The sequence below is a fragment of the Moschus berezovskii genome, chromosome 6, assembly GCF_049115385.1.
Source record: "Moschus berezovskii isolate FMDL1 chromosome 6, NW_MosBer_1.0, whole genome shotgun sequence".
Classification (NCBI taxonomy): Eukaryota; Metazoa; Chordata; class Mammalia; order Artiodactyla; family Moschidae; genus Moschus; species Moschus berezovskii.
In genome coordinates, this window is record NC_142465.1 from 4,569,547 (window position 1) to 4,587,260 (window position 17,714).

General features: G+C 39.9%; 1 protein-coding gene across 3 annotated transcripts in view; it reads left to right on the top strand.

Moving 5' to 3' along the window:
• The window catches only part of LGR5 (leucine rich repeat containing G protein-coupled receptor 5), a 136,407-nt gene extending 131,574 nt beyond the window's left edge, over window positions 1-4,833 (top strand). For all 3 annotated transcript variants that reach the window (XM_055396308.2, XM_088836665.1, XM_088836666.1), the window contains 3 exons: window positions 219-364; window positions 2,028-2,111; window positions 3,344-4,833. In XM_055396308.2, coding sequence (XP_055252283.2) covers window positions 219-364; window positions 2,028-2,111; window positions 3,344-4,431 — 1,318 coding nt within the window. In that variant the 3' untranslated portion in view covers window positions 4,432-4,833. The remainder of the gene's footprint in view (window positions 1-218; window positions 365-2,027; window positions 2,112-3,343) is intronic.
• Window positions 4,834-17,714: the final 12,881 nt, after the last annotated feature.

A 17,714-nucleotide genomic window follows, 5' to 3' on the forward strand; every position in this document is an offset into this window, starting at 1 on the left:
TCCATTGAACCTCAGTAACTATCAACATTTCATGACAATAATTTCTAACTCCATTGTTATAATGAATAGCACTGTAACCAACATCTTTATGCACATAGTTAATAATTTAGATTATTTATTAAGGCTAAAACCCACAGGCAGAAGTATTAAGTGAAAGAAGAGCACTATATTTAACAATCTGTTTAAGTGTGTTTTTGTTTGGTTTTGTTCATTCAAAGGGTTATAGAAATGCCTTACGCATATCAGTGCTGTGCATTTGGAGTATGTGAGAATGTCTATAAAATTTCTAATCAGTGGAATAAAGGTGACAACAGCAGTGCAGAAGACCCTCATAAAAAAGATGCTGGACTATTTCAAGTTCAAGGTAAGATCAGCTATTTCACTGACGAAACTGTGTTAGAAAAGGGCCTGAAAAATCATCAAATATATCATCTGAACTCCAGACAAGCCTCTATATAATCACCCCAGCAAGCTGAGACTCAATCCTACTTTTTAAAGAGTCTCAAAGAAAGAGAAAACTCCTTTAGGACTCAGTCTGAAATGGCATCTTTTCTGTAAGTGAATTCTTCATGCTTATCATTAGATCCCTTTCAGCATACAGTGTCCTCTGGGGTAAATATTAACACTGATTATCAGCACTTTCATAAACTTTTAAGAGGGTCTCATCCCTATGGATACCTTTTTCAAACATGCTTCTGAGCTTTTTACTCCATAAGATAAATATTTTTATTCTTAAACCTGAGTAGAATGGAAGATATAGACTTTTTAGGTGCCTCCATATTTCAGCAGAAGAGCTTAAGAATTCAACTTCTTACCCAATTAATCCTAAAACATTCTCACCTCCTACCCCCCACAATGCTATCTGTCAGGAAAGTGAAATGAGATAATGTCTGTAAAGCACTTGGCTTTCCTTGAAGTAAGACCTGACTTAAATAGACAACAATGCACCTCAAACCACACCTGTGGTAACAAGCGGGTGCTTTCCTTTTCTTGCCAACCTTGCAAGTTTGCACAGAGTCTAAACAGACTGGCTTTTCTTCCTCTGGGTGTTAATGATTTGTTGATTCCCAAGCAAGTATGCTTTGTTCTGTCTGCACATTTCCTTGACTTGGCTTCCTGCGCATGTATCTGATTAAGGAGCAGGTATTCCAGCCCTTGACTTTGTTTCAGGCTATAGTGTGTGTTTTGCTCTTGTTCTTGCTTTCATTTTTACTTTTCCTGCCTCGTTCACCCTAATTTCTAGTATATTTATTCACCAACCCCTCCTCCCCCTCAAAAAAAAAAAAATTAGAATGTCTAAAATGTGCCAGTCACCGTGCTAGGTCCTAGAGGCCCACAATGAACAAGACAGAGGAGGTTCTTCATGGAGTTTATTTTCAGAGACTGTGATTCCCAATCCTGGGCTGTCTATTGGAATCACACAAAAGTCTTTTAAAAACACTGATGCCCGAACCCCACACCAGACCAATTAAATCAGTGTCTTGGGGAAAGCGTGTTAGATTTAAAAAATTCCTGTTTCACGAGTAGCTAACCCAAGCACCGAGCAGTTACGTGATTTGTCCTCTGTTTATCTGAATACCCCAGAAAGATGGACACTTACTAATTCTCCCTCTTGTGTTCAGAGAACACGCCACCTAAGCATTAGAACACTGGATAAAGTGGTTCTCCACGGAGTGGAGAGACCCACACTCTCTGATTTAGGTCAGAGCGATTTGGGGCCGTAGTGAGCTGCAGGAAATAAGGACAGGATGCGAGTGTGCCAGCGTCATGACAAGGAACCAGGGTTGGTCACCGTCCCTCGTCCCCAGCTCTGCCAGGATAGTTGCCAAACAGCAGCCTGGCTGGAACATCCCAAAGCAACTACATCATAGACTTGAGAGAAAGCCCAGGGAGAAGTGGGATGTTTGCCCTTCAGTTTCCTCTGTGACATTTCATGTCTCCAGGGCAATCCAGGCCTCTCCTCCCTGGGAGTTGGTCCCTCTAAAGAGAGACAGAACTAATCATTCCAGAATTTCTCATTCCTGCAGATGAGCGTGATCTTGAAGATTTCCTACTTGACTTTGAGGAAGACCTGAGAGCCCTTCATCCGGTGCGGTGCTCACCATCCCCAGGTGAGAAAGGCGTCCCAACTGCCTCAGGAGCAGTACCCACCCTTAACTCTGCAGCCGTCAGTGACATTCAGCTACACTTCAAGGCAAAATCTGTGCATCTTAGCAGCTCATCCATACCCCACCTCATGCAGACATTCAAAATACAAATGTTCACTCCCTGGAGCTGGTCTCCAGTCATAAACAGGATTTTTATAGGAGACTTTTGATTCAGATTAATGGAAATTAAAGAACCAATCATGTAGTTAGAGGTATATGTAATTTTTAAAATAATATTAGCTCTTTAGTCTGAACTGGTATGAAAGTCTTGCTTCATGTAATCACTGATTTTTGACTGATTTCTTATGTTGTCTCTAAAGAGAACCTATTTGGTTAAAGCAAATAATAGTTTTAGAGATAAGTAAAAATATCTATGTATGTTAATTACTTCATTGTTAGTCCCTTTCTCTGCAATAGGATAGTCCAGTGCGGGGGAGGGGGAAGACAGTAGGGGAGGGCTGATATTTTACTTTCAACAGTTTGATGGTTCCTTGCTCCTAAATAGCAGATGTCAATCTAAACCTAAGATGACATTCTCATGAAATGCATACGACTCATGCATCACAGTGTTTCCTCTTCTAGCATCACAGTGTTTCCCTAGGAGTCTGCTTCCTTGTTTACAGAACGTTTTTGAAACATTCTGGAAAGATATATGAATAATAAAAAGTCCAGGAGATCTGGCTTGTTACCTGGCCCCACACTGCTATATTTGGGGAGCCAGAATCCAGTGATGTAAAAACTCTCTGGCTCCACTTCTCTGGGTATAGGTTGAAAACCTGGGCACCTGGTATACCCATCTTTACATTAAATAGTGGTTTAATAAAGGGGATTCCCTAGCGGCTGAGAAGGCAAAGAATCTGCCTGCAATGCAGGAGACCCTGGTTCGATCCCTGGGTCGGGAAGATCCCCTGGAAGAGAATGGCTGCCCACTCCAGTATTCTTGCCTGAAGAATTCCCCAGACAGAGGAGCCTGGTCGGCTACAGTCCATGGGGTCAGACTAAACTCAGTGACTAACAGTTTCACTCTTTTTTTTTTAACTTAATAAAGTGGAGTGTGTCACAAGAGAACAGTGTGTTCCCAGGGCTGTTACTGGCCTGTATCTCTTGGTGTCCCAATAAGAGAAACCAAAAGGGGAATGTGGCAAAAGTTGTGAACCCTCACTTGACACCCATCTTTTTCTTCTTTGGACTTCTAGGCCCTTTCAAACTCTGTGAATATCTGTTCGGTAGCTGGCTGATCCGAATTGGAGTGTGGACCATAGCGGTTTTGGCACTGACGTGTAACGCCTTGGTGACCTCCACAGTGTTCAGAGCCGCAGTGTACATATCCTCCATAAAGCTGTTAATCGGGTTAATAGCCGCGGTCAACATGCTCATGGGGGTGTCCAGTGCAGTCCTGGCTGGTGTGGACGCCTTCACTTTCGGCAGCTTTGCGCAACACGGTGCCTGGTGGGAGCAGGCGGTCGGCTGCCAGGTCGTCGGCTTTTTGTCCATTTTTGCTTCGGAATCTTCAGTTTTCCTGCTCACCCTGGCAGCCCTGGAGCGTGGGTGGTCGGTGAAATGCTCAGCGAAATTCGAAACGCAAACTGCTTTCCGCAGCCTGAGAGCGCCCCTGGTGCTCTGCGCGCTGCTGGCGGGCACCGTGGCCGCCGTGCCCCTGCTTGGGGGCAGCGCGTACCGCGCCTCCCCGCTCTGCCTGCCGCTGCCCTTCGGGGAGCCGCGTGCCACCGGCTACATGGTGGCCCTCGTCTTGCTAAATTCGCTCTGCTTCCTCGTGATGACCGTCGCCTACACCAGGCTCTACTGTCACTTGGACAAGGGAGACCTGGAGAGCATGTGGGACTGCTCCATGGTGAAACACGTGGCGCTGCTGCTCTTCACCAACTGCATCCTGCACTGTCCCGTGGCCTTCCTGTCCTTCTCCTCTTTACTGAACCTCACCTTCATCAGCCCGGACGTCATTAAGTTCATCCTCCTGGTGATCGGCCCCCTTCCCGCCTGCCTCAATCCCCTTCTCTACATCCTCTTCAATCCCCATTTTAAGGAGGATCTGGGGAGCCTGGGAAAGCAAACCCACTTCTGGACACGGTCAAAACACACAAGCCTGATGTCTATTAACTCCGACGATGTGGAGAAACAGTCCTGCGACTCAACCCAAGCCTTGGTGACCTTCACCAGTGCCAGCATAGCCTATGACCTGCCTTCCGGTTCCGTGTCACCACCAGCTTACCCGATGACCGAAAGCTGTCATCTTTCATCTGTGGCATTTGTCCCGTGTCTCTAATTAATATGAGAGAAAAAGTTGTCAAAAATTGAAAACCCAAAAATATGAGGTTGAATACATCAGAGCAGGAACCAAAAAGAACTGAGTTGAAATTCCATTTTTTTAAAAAAAATCTCTGTGTCAAAAAGCTGGTAATTGTTGATACTGGAGAGTGAAAAATGAGAATAAATGCTGCTTATATAATTTGTTCAGCTATGGTAGATAGTCGTACTTTTCTGGTAAGCCTGCTACTGCTGCTACTGCTAAGTCACTTCAGTCGTGTCCGACTCTGTGTGGCCCCATAGACGGCAGCCCACCAGGCTCCCCTGTCCCTGGGATTCTCCAGGCAAGAACACTGGAGTGGGTTGCCATTTCCTTCTCCAATGTGTGAAAGTGAAAAGTGAAAGTGAAGTCGCTCAGTCATGTCTGACTCTTAGCGACCCCATGGACTGCAGCCTACCAGGCTCCTCCGTCCATGGGATTTTCTAGGCAAGAGTACTGGAGTGGCTTGCCATTGCCTTCTACTGGTAAGCCTAAAATATGTGTATATTTAAAAAGCAGATTGAAATATCCAAAATATTCTCCATGATTTCAATTGAATTCTTTTTCAACTCACTTGCTTACAAAAGAGGTTTTAAACTAGAAAATCCCTTAAAATATGCTTGGCGATATCAGGAGAATAAGAATTTTAAATAGCCTATATTACTAAGTAATGGTTGTGAAAAATATGATTTCATCTTAATGACCATGTGGAGATGTTTTAGCACTGCTTCACTTTTCCCAGAAAGGATCCTTCCAGGTCACCAATCCCCCTGTGAATGGATAACATAAGATAATATTCATTCATTCATGTTCACATCATTTTTAGAGATGCTAGATTTTATGAATCAGCACTAGATGATTCTACCCTCAGTGGAATAAAATTGCTTACAAATATTTTGAAAGGAAAATGAACTTAAATTCTTAAATTACCATGAAAGCAATCAGGTACACACAAGGTTTGATTTCTCTAATTCATTTTAACTCCTTGGTGCCCAGAGATGAGAGAAAAGTCCACTGCCAGCAATGGATATATTTAGAAAAGATGGAAAGCAACCTGGGATTTTTTTTTACCTTGGTTGAGTGCACATTTTTCACAGGAGGTTTTATCACTTGATTCAGACTGATGTGTATCATCAGGTAATAATCAAATGCAGACACAACATAAATTAAATCCACTGACATAGCTTCTCACATTTATCTCTAGTAGCTTTGGCAACAGTGTCTGAAACCAGTTTTGACTCACCAGAAACTTGGTAACATATTCTCCTGTTTATTTAGCTTGGTTTTAGCTATGTTGTCTTTGGGTCAACCCACTTGATGTCAAAAACATGACTTCTCTGCTTATTCCATGTTTAATATGTGTTAGGTATTATAAGAGGCAAAATTATTAAATACTAAAGGTCAAAGGATTAATTCATGACTTCTGTTATACAACAATAGGTTCAATAAATCCAAACCAAAAGACTATTAGGTAGATTTATTTTTATATAAGCATGTTATTTTGATCAGATGTTTTAACTTGGAATTGAAAAAAAAATACATTTATGAGATGTTTTATAAGATGTGTAAATATAGAACTGTATTTATTACTACAATAAAGATTCAGTAACACTAAGAACCATAATAAACCATGTACAGTGGCATATTCTTTCATATATATTGTGTTTCTCTGCCCATTTTTCTTTAAATTCATTAACTGTATGTAATATATGTAAATGTATACAGTCCTTGTAAATAGGTTTCAAACTTGCTTTTCTATTGGGCACAAGATTAATTTGTAATAAAATGTGTGATTATAAGACAAAATATTTTCAAGTGTTTTATTGAGTCCATACATGGACTCCTAAATACATGATCTCCTAAATGTTTTTGACTTTTGATGTGTAAGAGTACAATTGCTATCCGAGTATTTGAAATATTTTGGACTTGTTTTAAGAAGTAAATCTTTCACAAGAACAAGTCAAAATATCTTTACCAGCTCTTGGATTGCTTAACTATGATCAATAAGCTATTTTGTCACGACAAATGACTTGGTGAATTTCATTGTCCCCAGTGATAGTTTGGACTTACAGCCAGAATCTACTTCTTTTGCAATGTAAAAACAAAAAAACAAAAACACAATTAGAAAGAAATGTATAAAAAATAAATCAATCCTAAAATCATTCAACATGAACATGGCTTTTCTATACATTCTTCCTTTAAAGAAAACATATTTTATGACCATGTCAAAGCCAAAAGAAAACATGATTCTCAGGGCACAAAGAAATACACTATTCCCCTTTTGTTCCTATCCCACATAACATAAGAAATGAAATTTTTTTTCTCAACACCTAGTGCCAGACCTTCCCAGCTTCAATGGTAAGTCCTGCTCTGCTTATACAAGTTGCAAAATGAAACCATCAAGTAGTAGGTGGAGCCTCAGCAGTATTGCTAAGATGAGTCCATATCAATAAATTATGTGTGAAAGTGTTTAAAAAAAGAAAATGAGCCCGTATCGACTGAGCCTCTCCAGCGTACCTGGAGTTTCTCACCCATCTGTCAGACAAGGGTGATGGATGCTTCAACCTAACCTTGTGGCCTACACTTAATTTCTCTTCAACTGAGACAAGTAGTGTAGTAGTGTTAGTCACTCAGTCATGTTCAACTCTTTGCAACTCTATGGACTTTAGCCTGCCAGGCTCCTCTGTCCATGCAATTCTCCAGGCAAGAAGACTGGGGTCGGTTGCCATTCCTTTCTCCAGGGGATCTTCCCAACCCAGGGATGGAACCAGGGTCTCCTGTATTGCATGCAGATTCTTTACCGTCTGAGCCACCAGGGAAGCCCAACTGAAACAAGGGCCATAACATAATCTCACTCCTCCTAGTCCAGGCAGCAGATACAGAAGTCTAGAGCAATGGATCACAGTCTATCTTCTCAATATACGTGCTTTTGGAGGGCCCAGGGTTAGAAGCATCCTGGCAGTCCACCCCTTTCTCTTTCACTCAGAAAACACAAGTCAGTGGTGTGGTTTTTTAAAAGGGGAAAACACCCTACTCTGATTTATTTCTTCAAAAATCCACGAGCTCTATTACTTTATTAGCAAAACCTAGTTATAATACACCTCACACCAAACACTGCTCTGTTAAGTGTCTAAAAAATTCTGTCCACTATAATCCAGTAAATCAGAATGACTGGAATCACATCCACAAATAAATAAGTCTACTTCCCTGATGGTGCAGACGGTAAAGAAGTTGCATACAATACAGGAGACGTGGGTTTGGACCCTTGGTCAGGAAGATCCCATGGAGAAGGAAATGGCAACCCACTCCAGTATTGTTGCCTGGAGAATTCCATGGACAGAGGAGTCTGGTGGGCTACAGTCCATGGGGTCGCAAAAGAGTTGGACATGACTGATCAACTAACACTACAGTGAGGAGAAAAGATATAATAAACTGTTGACAGACTGAATAACAATAAAACAAAAGAACGTAGATTGGTGGACTAGCCTAGAGTAAACGGTCAACATTTTTATGTTTTCAAAATGGATTCATTCATTCAACAAGTATCATGTGCTTACTATGTGCAGTGTTCTAGGCACAGAAGTAATAAAACATGGCCTAGAGTTTGTATTTCAGTGGAGGAGAGATAGAAAATAAGCAAATATAAACAAGGAAATATATGACAGGCATATGAATGAAAGGAATGAAGCTAAATAGCATGACTAGAGTGGCAAGTTGCTCTAGATCTCTTCAGAAAGGCACATTTTAACTAAGATCTCGGGACTTCCCTGGGGACCCAGCTTTTAAGACTGTACGCTTCCCACTGCAGGAGATAAGGTTTCAATAGCTGGTCTGGGACCACATGCAGTGCAGTGCAGTAAAAAAAAAAAAAATTAAGCTAAGATCTTAGAAATTACTTTTGCTTTAGTGTTCAACCACTTATGTCAATAAAGCTTATTCAGTTCCTCTATTCTTATATCACTTTTTACAAACCATTTTGAATGACATTTTAATATAAAAATGTATTAGGTGGCTGTTATTGCACATAATTTTTTCTCACAGCTGTTACTGGAGAAAATCATTCTTACATAAAATAGGAAACATCTTTTTGTTTTGGCCAAAGGAGAAAAGGCCAGGTAGTAAAAGGTAATAAAATTAGTTACACCTTGTTCACTTAGAACCAGAAAATCTCTAACATCTGAAAAAATATAATGTCTTTTTGTTGTTGTTTCATCACATTTAGCTCAGGGGCCCACTGACCAACAAGAGAGTAAGTCCCAGATAAATAAAGGGGCTCCTTGTGATGATGCAAGCCCCTTTATTGCTCTTCAGCGTTTGGAAATCTTATTTTACAGTTTGACTATGTAGATGCATTATCAGCACCTAAGGGTTCCCTTTTGTCCACATCCTCACCTACATTTATTTCTTGCTTATTGTAAAGATATGAGGTGAGGGACTTACTTGGTGGTCCAGTGGCTTAGACTCTGAGCTCCCAAACTGGGGCCTGGTCTGATCCCTGGTCAGGGAACTAGATCTTACATGCCACAACTAAGAACTGGCACAGCCAAATAAATAAATAATTATTATTTTTTAAGTTGTGAGGTCATTTCTTATTGTGGTTTTAATTTGTATCTCCCTGATGACTGGTGATGCTGAGCATCTCCTTATGTGCCTGTTGGCCATCTGTATGCCTTCTTTGTAAACTGTCTATTCAGATCCTCTGCCCATTTTTAAAAATCAGATTTCTTAGGCTTTTTTGTTGTTGTTGTTTTGCTATTAGTAGTATATTTTGGATATTAACACCTTAGTGGATATGTAACTTGCAAATATTTTCTCCCATTCAGTAGGTTGTCTTTTCATTTTGTTGATAATTTCCTTTGCTGTCCAGAAGCATCTTAGCTATCATCCCGACTGTTTATTTTTGCTTTTATTGCCTTTGCTTTTGGAGTCAGGCCCAAAAGTTCATCGCCAAGATTGATGTCAAGGAGTTCAGCACCTGTGTTTTCTTCTAGGAATTTATGGTTTTAGGTTGTATATTCAAGTGCTTAATTCACTTTGAGTTAATTTTTGTATGATAGTGTAAGATAGTCTAGTTTCCTTTTTCTAAATTTATTTTTAAGTGAAAGATAATTGCTTTACCGTATTGTGTTGGTTTCTGCCAAATGTTTGCACGTGGATGTCCCAACACCACTTACTGAAGAGATGGCTCTTTCCCTAGTGTTCAGTCTTGGCTCCTTTATCATAAATTAGCTGTTTATATATGCATGGTTTTATTTCTAGGCTCTGTGTTCATTTTATCTATGTGTCTATTTCTATGCTAATATCACACTGTTTTGATTACAATAGCTATGTAATACAGTTTGAAACCAGGGAGTATGATGCTTCCCGCTTTGTTCTTTCTCAAGATTGCTTTGGTTATTTTGGGGTGTTTTGTTGTTTCCTATAAATTTTAGAATTATATTCTATTTAAGTGAAAAGCGCTATTGAAACTCTGATATGGTATGGTAATATGTACATTTTAACAATATTGATTTTTCCAACTTGTAAGCATGGACTATCTTTCCATTATCTGTGTGATCTTCAATTCCTTTCATCAGCGTCTCAGTGTTCAGTACACAGGTCTTTCATCTCCCTGGTTAAATTTATTTCTAGGTATTTTATTATTTTTGATATCACTGTAAGTAGGCTTGTTATTAGTTTTTCTTTGTGATAGTTCATTGTAAAGTGTATAGAAATGCAACAGATTTTGTATATTGATTTTGTACTCTGCAACTTTACCGAAATCAATTATTAGTTCTATCAGGTTTTTTTGTTTGGTTGGTTGATTTTTTTGGCAAAGTCTTTGGAATTTTCTATATATGAAACCATGTCCTCCACAAATAATGACTTCTTCCTTTACAATTTGGATTTCTTTTCTTTCTTTCTGTTGTCTAATTGCTCTCGCTAGGATTTCTACTGCTATGTTAAAGTGGTGGATGCAGATGTCTTTGTTCCTAATCTTAGAGGAAAGCTTTCAGGCTTTCACTGCTGAGTGAGATGTATATATATATATAAGATACAATATAATTGTTTACCTACAATCTGAGACTACATTTTTAACTCCCTTTTTGCTCTCAAATAGGAATTAGGACAAAGAGAATGGCTGGGTTCTAGGTCACACTGTCCTATGCTTGAGTGCCAGTGCCACCATTTATCAGCTGGGTTGGCATATTATTAATTCTGGGTGGGTGTATTTTTAATGCAGCAGAGTCATATCACTGAGTTCCTCTAAACAAACATTTGCTCATCTAGAAAATGAATAAAATAATGGCATCCATCCCATAACTTACCTTGAGAAATTATCAGTGTGTAGTTGAGGAGTTTTAATGTGCAAAGTGCTTAATACTTCATAAGTGCTCAATAAGTGTTTAACTATTCTTTGGGAAAGCCCAATAAATAGAATCTCCTTTCCCAGCCTTCATTCTGAATTTGTTGAAAAACCAGGATGAACAGTAAGGCAGCTGGAAGTCAAACATCCCCCTTAGTATTGAAAAGCTGATAAGAGACAACAGAACGTTCGTCTGCAGGCAAGATTCCTAATATTTAACCAGAGAATTAAGCAAACTCATCCACTGAGTCACAGAGAACATTGAACCACCATGGACCACCGCATGCACAGGAGTATGTTTTTGTGAAATACAGCACAGAAGAGCAGAACTAGATGTAAGTGTCTTAAGGGGACTAACAGAGGGAAGAAAAAGACTGCGTTCTCCTCCTACAGTCTAATAAGCTGTGTCACCTCACCCTCCCTGCAGGACAAGCCAGCGACAGAGCGCAGCACTGCCAGGACTGCCCTCAGGGAGGGCGCGTCAGGAGGGGACAGAGCCCCTCAGGCTGCCCTCAGGGAGGGCGCGTCAGGAGGGGACAGAGCCCCCCAACCTCAGCGCGCCGCACTCCGTTAACTTCACCTGCTGGGCTGACCCAGCGGGGCTGTGGGCACTTGGAAGGGTCGCTGTCCCTTTAGAGGCGGCCCTCACCTGTGTATTTGGGCAATTTTAGTCCCACCTTCACAAAGTTACTCCCCTAAAGCATCAACACCTCCGAGAGGTATCTTTCTGGATTCACTTGGGGAAAGAGATCTGATCTCCAAAATGATCTCTGATGCCATATTCTCCAAAGACCCAGTCTTTTCTCAGCTTTCAAATGCCCCAGACTTGATTAAGACCAGTGTGGAGCGAGTAAAACCATACACTCATCTGTGGATACAAACCTCTGTCAACCTTAGTAATCTGCCAAAGTCAAAATACTACATAGCTAAAGGCTCTACCTCATATTGGATTTCAAATGTTCCAATAAATAGCATCCTTTCTCTCGGCCTGAGTTCTAAAGAAGTGACAAGAAAAAAATAAGGTAGATACGGATCAATCTGTCACATTTTCTAATAATAAACTCAATAGTGCAAAATGTAGCTTAAATATCTTGGCAAATGAGTTTTCCAAAGTTAGCTATATTTTCTTTCCCAGACAAGGGCTACACTGATGACCACAGTCTTCCCACATGAAGGCCAGGCTTTCTACAGTTACCCTGTAGAACTGTTGGTTTCTGTGGACAGCCTAGGTCCAAATTTTAAAAAAGAGATGAAGAGGGGCTGGTCAAGCAGCCCAGATGTCTCTCCCAAACTCATCAGCAGTCTCTATCACCCTTACTCCCCTGGGAGAAGTGAGTGAGTGGGCAGAGGCCAGAACAGCAACAGTAATGGAGCTCTCTCTGCTGAGAAGAAACTATGAAGACTGATGAATATGTTTGTATTGCTAATAGCTATTACTTTGCTGTTAAATACATTAGTGGTTGCATGTCTGGAAAAGCCAGCTCATAATAATAACCTTTATTGGAGGCTTGATCATGCCTGGCAGTGTTAGGTGCTTTTCTGCACAATACTTGATTTAATTAGGAGACAAGTTTATGAGGTCGATCCTGTTATCATCTCTGTTTTGTTGATGAGGGAGCTGTAGCATAAGATTTGATTAAACAAAGGTTTGACCACTTGCCTGATAAATAGTGAAGCTGGGTCTCAGGGACATTTCTTTGTAATTTTCAAAGTGTGGTCCCCAGGAACTTGTGTGTGTGTGCTCAATCACTCAGTCATGTCCGACTCTTTGCAACCCTTTGGACTATAGCCTGCCATGTTCTTCTGTCCATGGGAATTTTCAGACAAGTATACTGGAGTAGGTAACCATTTCCTTCTCCAGGGGATCTTCCCATCCCAGGGATCAAACCTGCATCTCTGGTGTTCCTACATTGCCAGTGGATTCTTTACCGCCTGAGTCAGATCTTTCAGATCTACTGAATCAGAAACTGGGGTGTAGTCAAGCAGTGTGTTTTAACTGGCCTTGCAGGTGACTCTAATGCAAGCTCAAGTTTAGAATGACTGTATTTTACTGTCCATGGGACCTAGGTCTTAAGGGAGAATTGAGCTGTCACTCCTAGAGCAAAGGACACCAGGAAACAACAGATAAAGTAGCTATCCTGAGTGTAAAGAAAAGGGGAGTTGTGGAGGAGAAAATTTATTTCAAATTAAAGAAAAAAGAATCAAAATGTTGGCTAACATATTGACAAGGAGAAATATCTATTAAACTCTCTAAACATCTCCATCCTTTGTTTCCATTTGTCTACAAAGAATTTGTGTAGCACACATTTAGATTAATTCAATTATTCAGTAAACATGCACTGAGTGGTTACTTTGAAGACGAATATAATATAGTGATTAAGCATTGAGATTCTGAGGCCAGGTGGTCTGTGTTCAAATCCCCACCCTAACACTTACATCTGGCCTTGAGCAGGTTTCCTTACTTCTTCAGAGTGCTCATCTATAAAATAGGGCTAATAAAACACCCTCAGTATACTGCCAACAAATTTCATTTTCCAATTAAATGTAAAAATCAAGAGTAAAGGAGCATGGAGGTATACAAATTACAGGAAAGGTTTTATTTTTGTTGGAGGGATTTGCAGTTCATGTATAACTGACACGTATCTGACTAGCTCCTCAGATTTTAAATCTTCATTGCACAGTAGAAAAAAAATCTTACTTGACGTTTTGTTCAAAACTTGCTGACCACCAAGAGGTTTATTGGAAACAATGACAGAAAACTGGTCTACAAGAACTAAAAAAAAAACAACCCTTATACTTTCTACCCAAGTCTTTTGTCTTAACAACAGCAGATTCGGCCCTCTGGGATATAGAGGAGTCTTTGATCAAAAGTAGACTAAATGTCATTGTTTCTGATTAACATAACTTTATTTTCAAATGGAAAAATGAGAATTTTTGATATGCTGCTTTGTTGCAATAATTAGAAAAAGATTGTGTAGTTGATTTTGCCAGCTACAATCTCTGGAATATTCAGAGGTTTTCCTCTGAATACGTTTGTAATGAGGAAGAAATCTTAAAAAAAATTTTTTCAGCCACACTGCATGGCATGTCGGAGAAGGCAATGGCAACCCACTCCAGCACTCTTGCCTGGAAAATCCCATGGACGGAGGAGCCTGGTGGGCTGCAGTCCATGGAGCTGCACAGAGTCGGACACGACTGAAGTGACTTAGCAGCAGCAGCATGGCATGTAGGATTTTAGGTCCCTGGATGAACCCATGCCCCCTGTAGTGAAACCGACTCTTAACCACTGGATCACAAGGGAAGTCCCTAAATATTTTTTATGTATGAACTGGAGGTATCTGGCCCAGTCAAAATTCCACGTAGATGGACAACAGTAACACTTCTATACACTTTTTTTTCAATTTTAACAGTTTATATAGACAACGGGATGTAAAATGGGTTGGGCTCATCATATGCCTGGTTCAGAGCGAGAGGTTGCATAAAGATGCACAGAGCTGAAGCGCATGGTGTCACATTAAGCAGAAGGATGACAACTCATTTCAAAGGGAAGTGGTACCAAAGTGACAGAAGCTTTTTTCACTATCTGAAGGTCTGTTTATAAGAAGAGTTGCAAAAGTTTCCCCAACATTTGGTTGCTTTCATCATTCTTTGTGGCCAACCTTTGATGTAGGAAGGTTAGGAGACTGGCAAGTATGGCCTGTTTAAAGGAGTCAGTTGACTATTTTCAAGTAAAACACCCTTCCCTATTTTTTTTTTTTTTCTATTGAAGGATAGTTGCTTTACAGAATTTGTCAAACCTCAACATGAATCAGTCGTAGGTTTACATATATCCCCTCCCTGTTGAACCTCCCTCCCATCTCCCTCCCCACCCCACCCCTCTAGGTTGATACAGAGCCCCTGTTTGAGCAAATTCCCATTGGCTATCCATTTTACATATGGTAATGTGAGTTTCCATGTTACTCTCTCCATGCATCTCACCCTCTCCTCCCCTCTCCCCAAGCCTATAAGTCTACTCTCTATGTCTGCTTCTCCATTGCTGCTCTGTAAGTAAGTTTGTCAGCACCATTCTTCTAGATTCCGTATATGTGTTAGAATACAGTATTTATCTTTCTTTTTCTGACTCACTTCACTCTGTATAATAGGTTCTAGGTTCATCCACCTCATCAGAACTGACTCAAATGCATTCTTTTTTATAGCTGAGTAATAGTCCATTGTGTATATGTACCACAACTTCTTTATCCAGTCATCTGTCAATCAGCATCTAGGTTGCTTCCATGTTCTAGCTATTGTAAATAGTGCTGCAATGAACAACAGAATACATGGGTCTTTTTCAATTTTGGTTTCCTCAGGGTATATGCCTAGAGTGGGATTGCTGGGTCATATGTTGGTTTTATTCCTAGTTTTTTAAGGAATCTCTATACCTTCTTCCATACTGGCTGTATCAATTTACTTTCCCACCAACAGTGCAAGAGTGTTCCCTTTTCTCCACACCCTCTCCAGCATTTATTGTCTGTAGACTTTCTGATGAGGCCATTCTGACCTGTGTGAGGTGATATCTCATTGTAGTTTTGATTTGCATTTCTCTAATAATGAGTGATGTTGAGCATCTTTTCATGTGTTAGCCATCTGTATGTCTTCTCTGGAGAAATGTCTGTTTAGGTCTTTTTCCCACTTTTTGATTGGGTTGTTTGCTTTTCTAGTGTTGAGTTGTATGAACTACTTGTATATTTTGAAAATTAATCCTTTGACAGCTGTTTCATTTGCTATTATTTTCTCCCATTCTGAGAGTTGTCTTTTCACCTTGCTTATAGTTTCCTTTGCTGTGCAAAAACTTTTAAGTTTAATCAGGTCCCACTTCTTTACTTTTGTTTTTATTTTCATTATTCTAGGAGGTGGGTCATAGAGGATCTTGCTTTGATTTATGTCATTGAGTGTTCTGCTTATGTTTTCCTCTAAGAGTTTTATAGTTTCTGGTCTTACATCTAGGTCTTTAATCCATTTTGAGTTTATCTTTGTGTATGGTGTTTGGAAGTGTTCTAATTTCATTCTTTTAAATGTAGCTGTCCAGTTTTCCCAGCACCATTTATTGAAGAGGCTGTCTTTGCCCCATTGTATGTTCTTGCCTCCTTTGTCAAAAATAAGGTTACTGTAGGTACATGGGTTTATTTCTGGGCTTTCTATCTTGTTCCATTGGTCTATATTTCTGTTTTTGTGCCAGATACTGTCTTAATGACTGTAGCTTTGTAGTATAATCTAAAGTCAGGAAGGTTAATTCCTCCAGCTCCATTCTTCTTTCTCAAGACTACTTTGGCTATTCAGGGTCTTTTGTGTTTCCATGTGAATTGTGAAATTTTTTTGTTCTAGTTCTGTGAAAAATGCCATTGGTTATTTGATAGGGATCACGTTGAATCTGTAGATTGCATTTCGTAGTATAGTCATTTTCACAATATTGATTCTTCCTACCCAGGAACATGGTAAATCTTTCCATCTGTTTATGTCATCTTTGATTTCTTTCATTAGTGTCTTCTAATTTTCTGTGTACAGTTCTTTTGTCTCCTTAGCTAAGTTTATTCCTAGATATTTATTTCTTTTTGTTGCAATGGTGAATGTGATTGATTCCTTAATTTCTCTTTCCGATTTTTCATTGTTGGTATATAGAAATGCAAGCGATTTTTTTGTGTATTGATTTTGTATCCTTCAACTTCACTAAATTCACTGATTAGCTCTAGTAATTTTCTGATACTATCATTAGGGTTTTCTATGTACAGTATCATGTCATCTGCAAACAGTGAGAGCTTTACTTCTTTTCTGATCTGGATTCCTTTTCTTTTTCTTCTCTGATTGCTGCAGCTAGGACTTCTAAAACTATGTTGAATAATAGCAGTGAAAGTGGACACCCTTATTCCTGATGTCTTGTTCCTGATCTTAGGGGGGATGTTTTCAGATTTTCACCATTGAGAATAATGTTTGCTGTAGGCTTATCATATATGGCCTTTACTTTGTTGAGGTAGGTTCCTTCTGTGCCCATTTTCTGAAGAGTTTTAATCATAAATGGGTGCTGGATTTTGTCAAAGACTTTTTCTGCATCTATTGAGATGGTCATATGGTTTTTACCTTTCAATTTGTTAATATGGTGTATCACATCGATTGATTTCCATATATTGAAGAATCCTGGCATCCCCGGAATAAACGCAACTTGATCATGGTGTATGAGCTTTTTGATGTGTTGCTGAAATCTGCTATTATTTTGTTGAGGGTTTTTGCATCTGTGTCGTCAGTGATGTTGGCCTGTAGTTCTCTTTTTTGTGTCTCTTTGTCTGGTTTTGGTGTCAGGGTGATGGTGGCCTCGTAGAATGAGTGTGGAAGTGCTCCTTCCTCTGCACTTTTTTGAAAGAGTTTTAGAAGGACAGGGTTTAGCTCGTCTCTAAATGTTTGACAGCATCCTCCTGTGAAGCCATCTGGTCCCAGGCTTTTGTTTTTGGGGAGATTTTTTATCACAGCTTCAATTTCAGTGCTTGTAATCGTGTTGTTCGTAATTTCTATTTCTTCCTGGTTCAGTCTTGGAAGATTGAACTTTTCTAAGAATCTGTCCATTTCTTCCAGGTTATCCATTTTATTGCCACATAGTTGTTCATAATAGTCTCTTATAATCCTTTGTATATCTTCATTGTCTGTTGTAACCTTTCCTTTTTCATTTTTAATTTTGTTGATTTGGTTCTTCTGTTTTTCTTGATAAATTTGTCTAAAGACCTTCCCTACTTTTGATGTTACTATGAATTAAAGAATGGCTGAGAGTGTTCTGCATCCAATTTTTTGGAATGTAAAGGCAATTCGGACACGACTGAGTGACTGAACTGAACTGACCTGAACTGAAAGGCAATTCAACTGAATGGGCTTTCCAGGGGGTGCTAGTGGT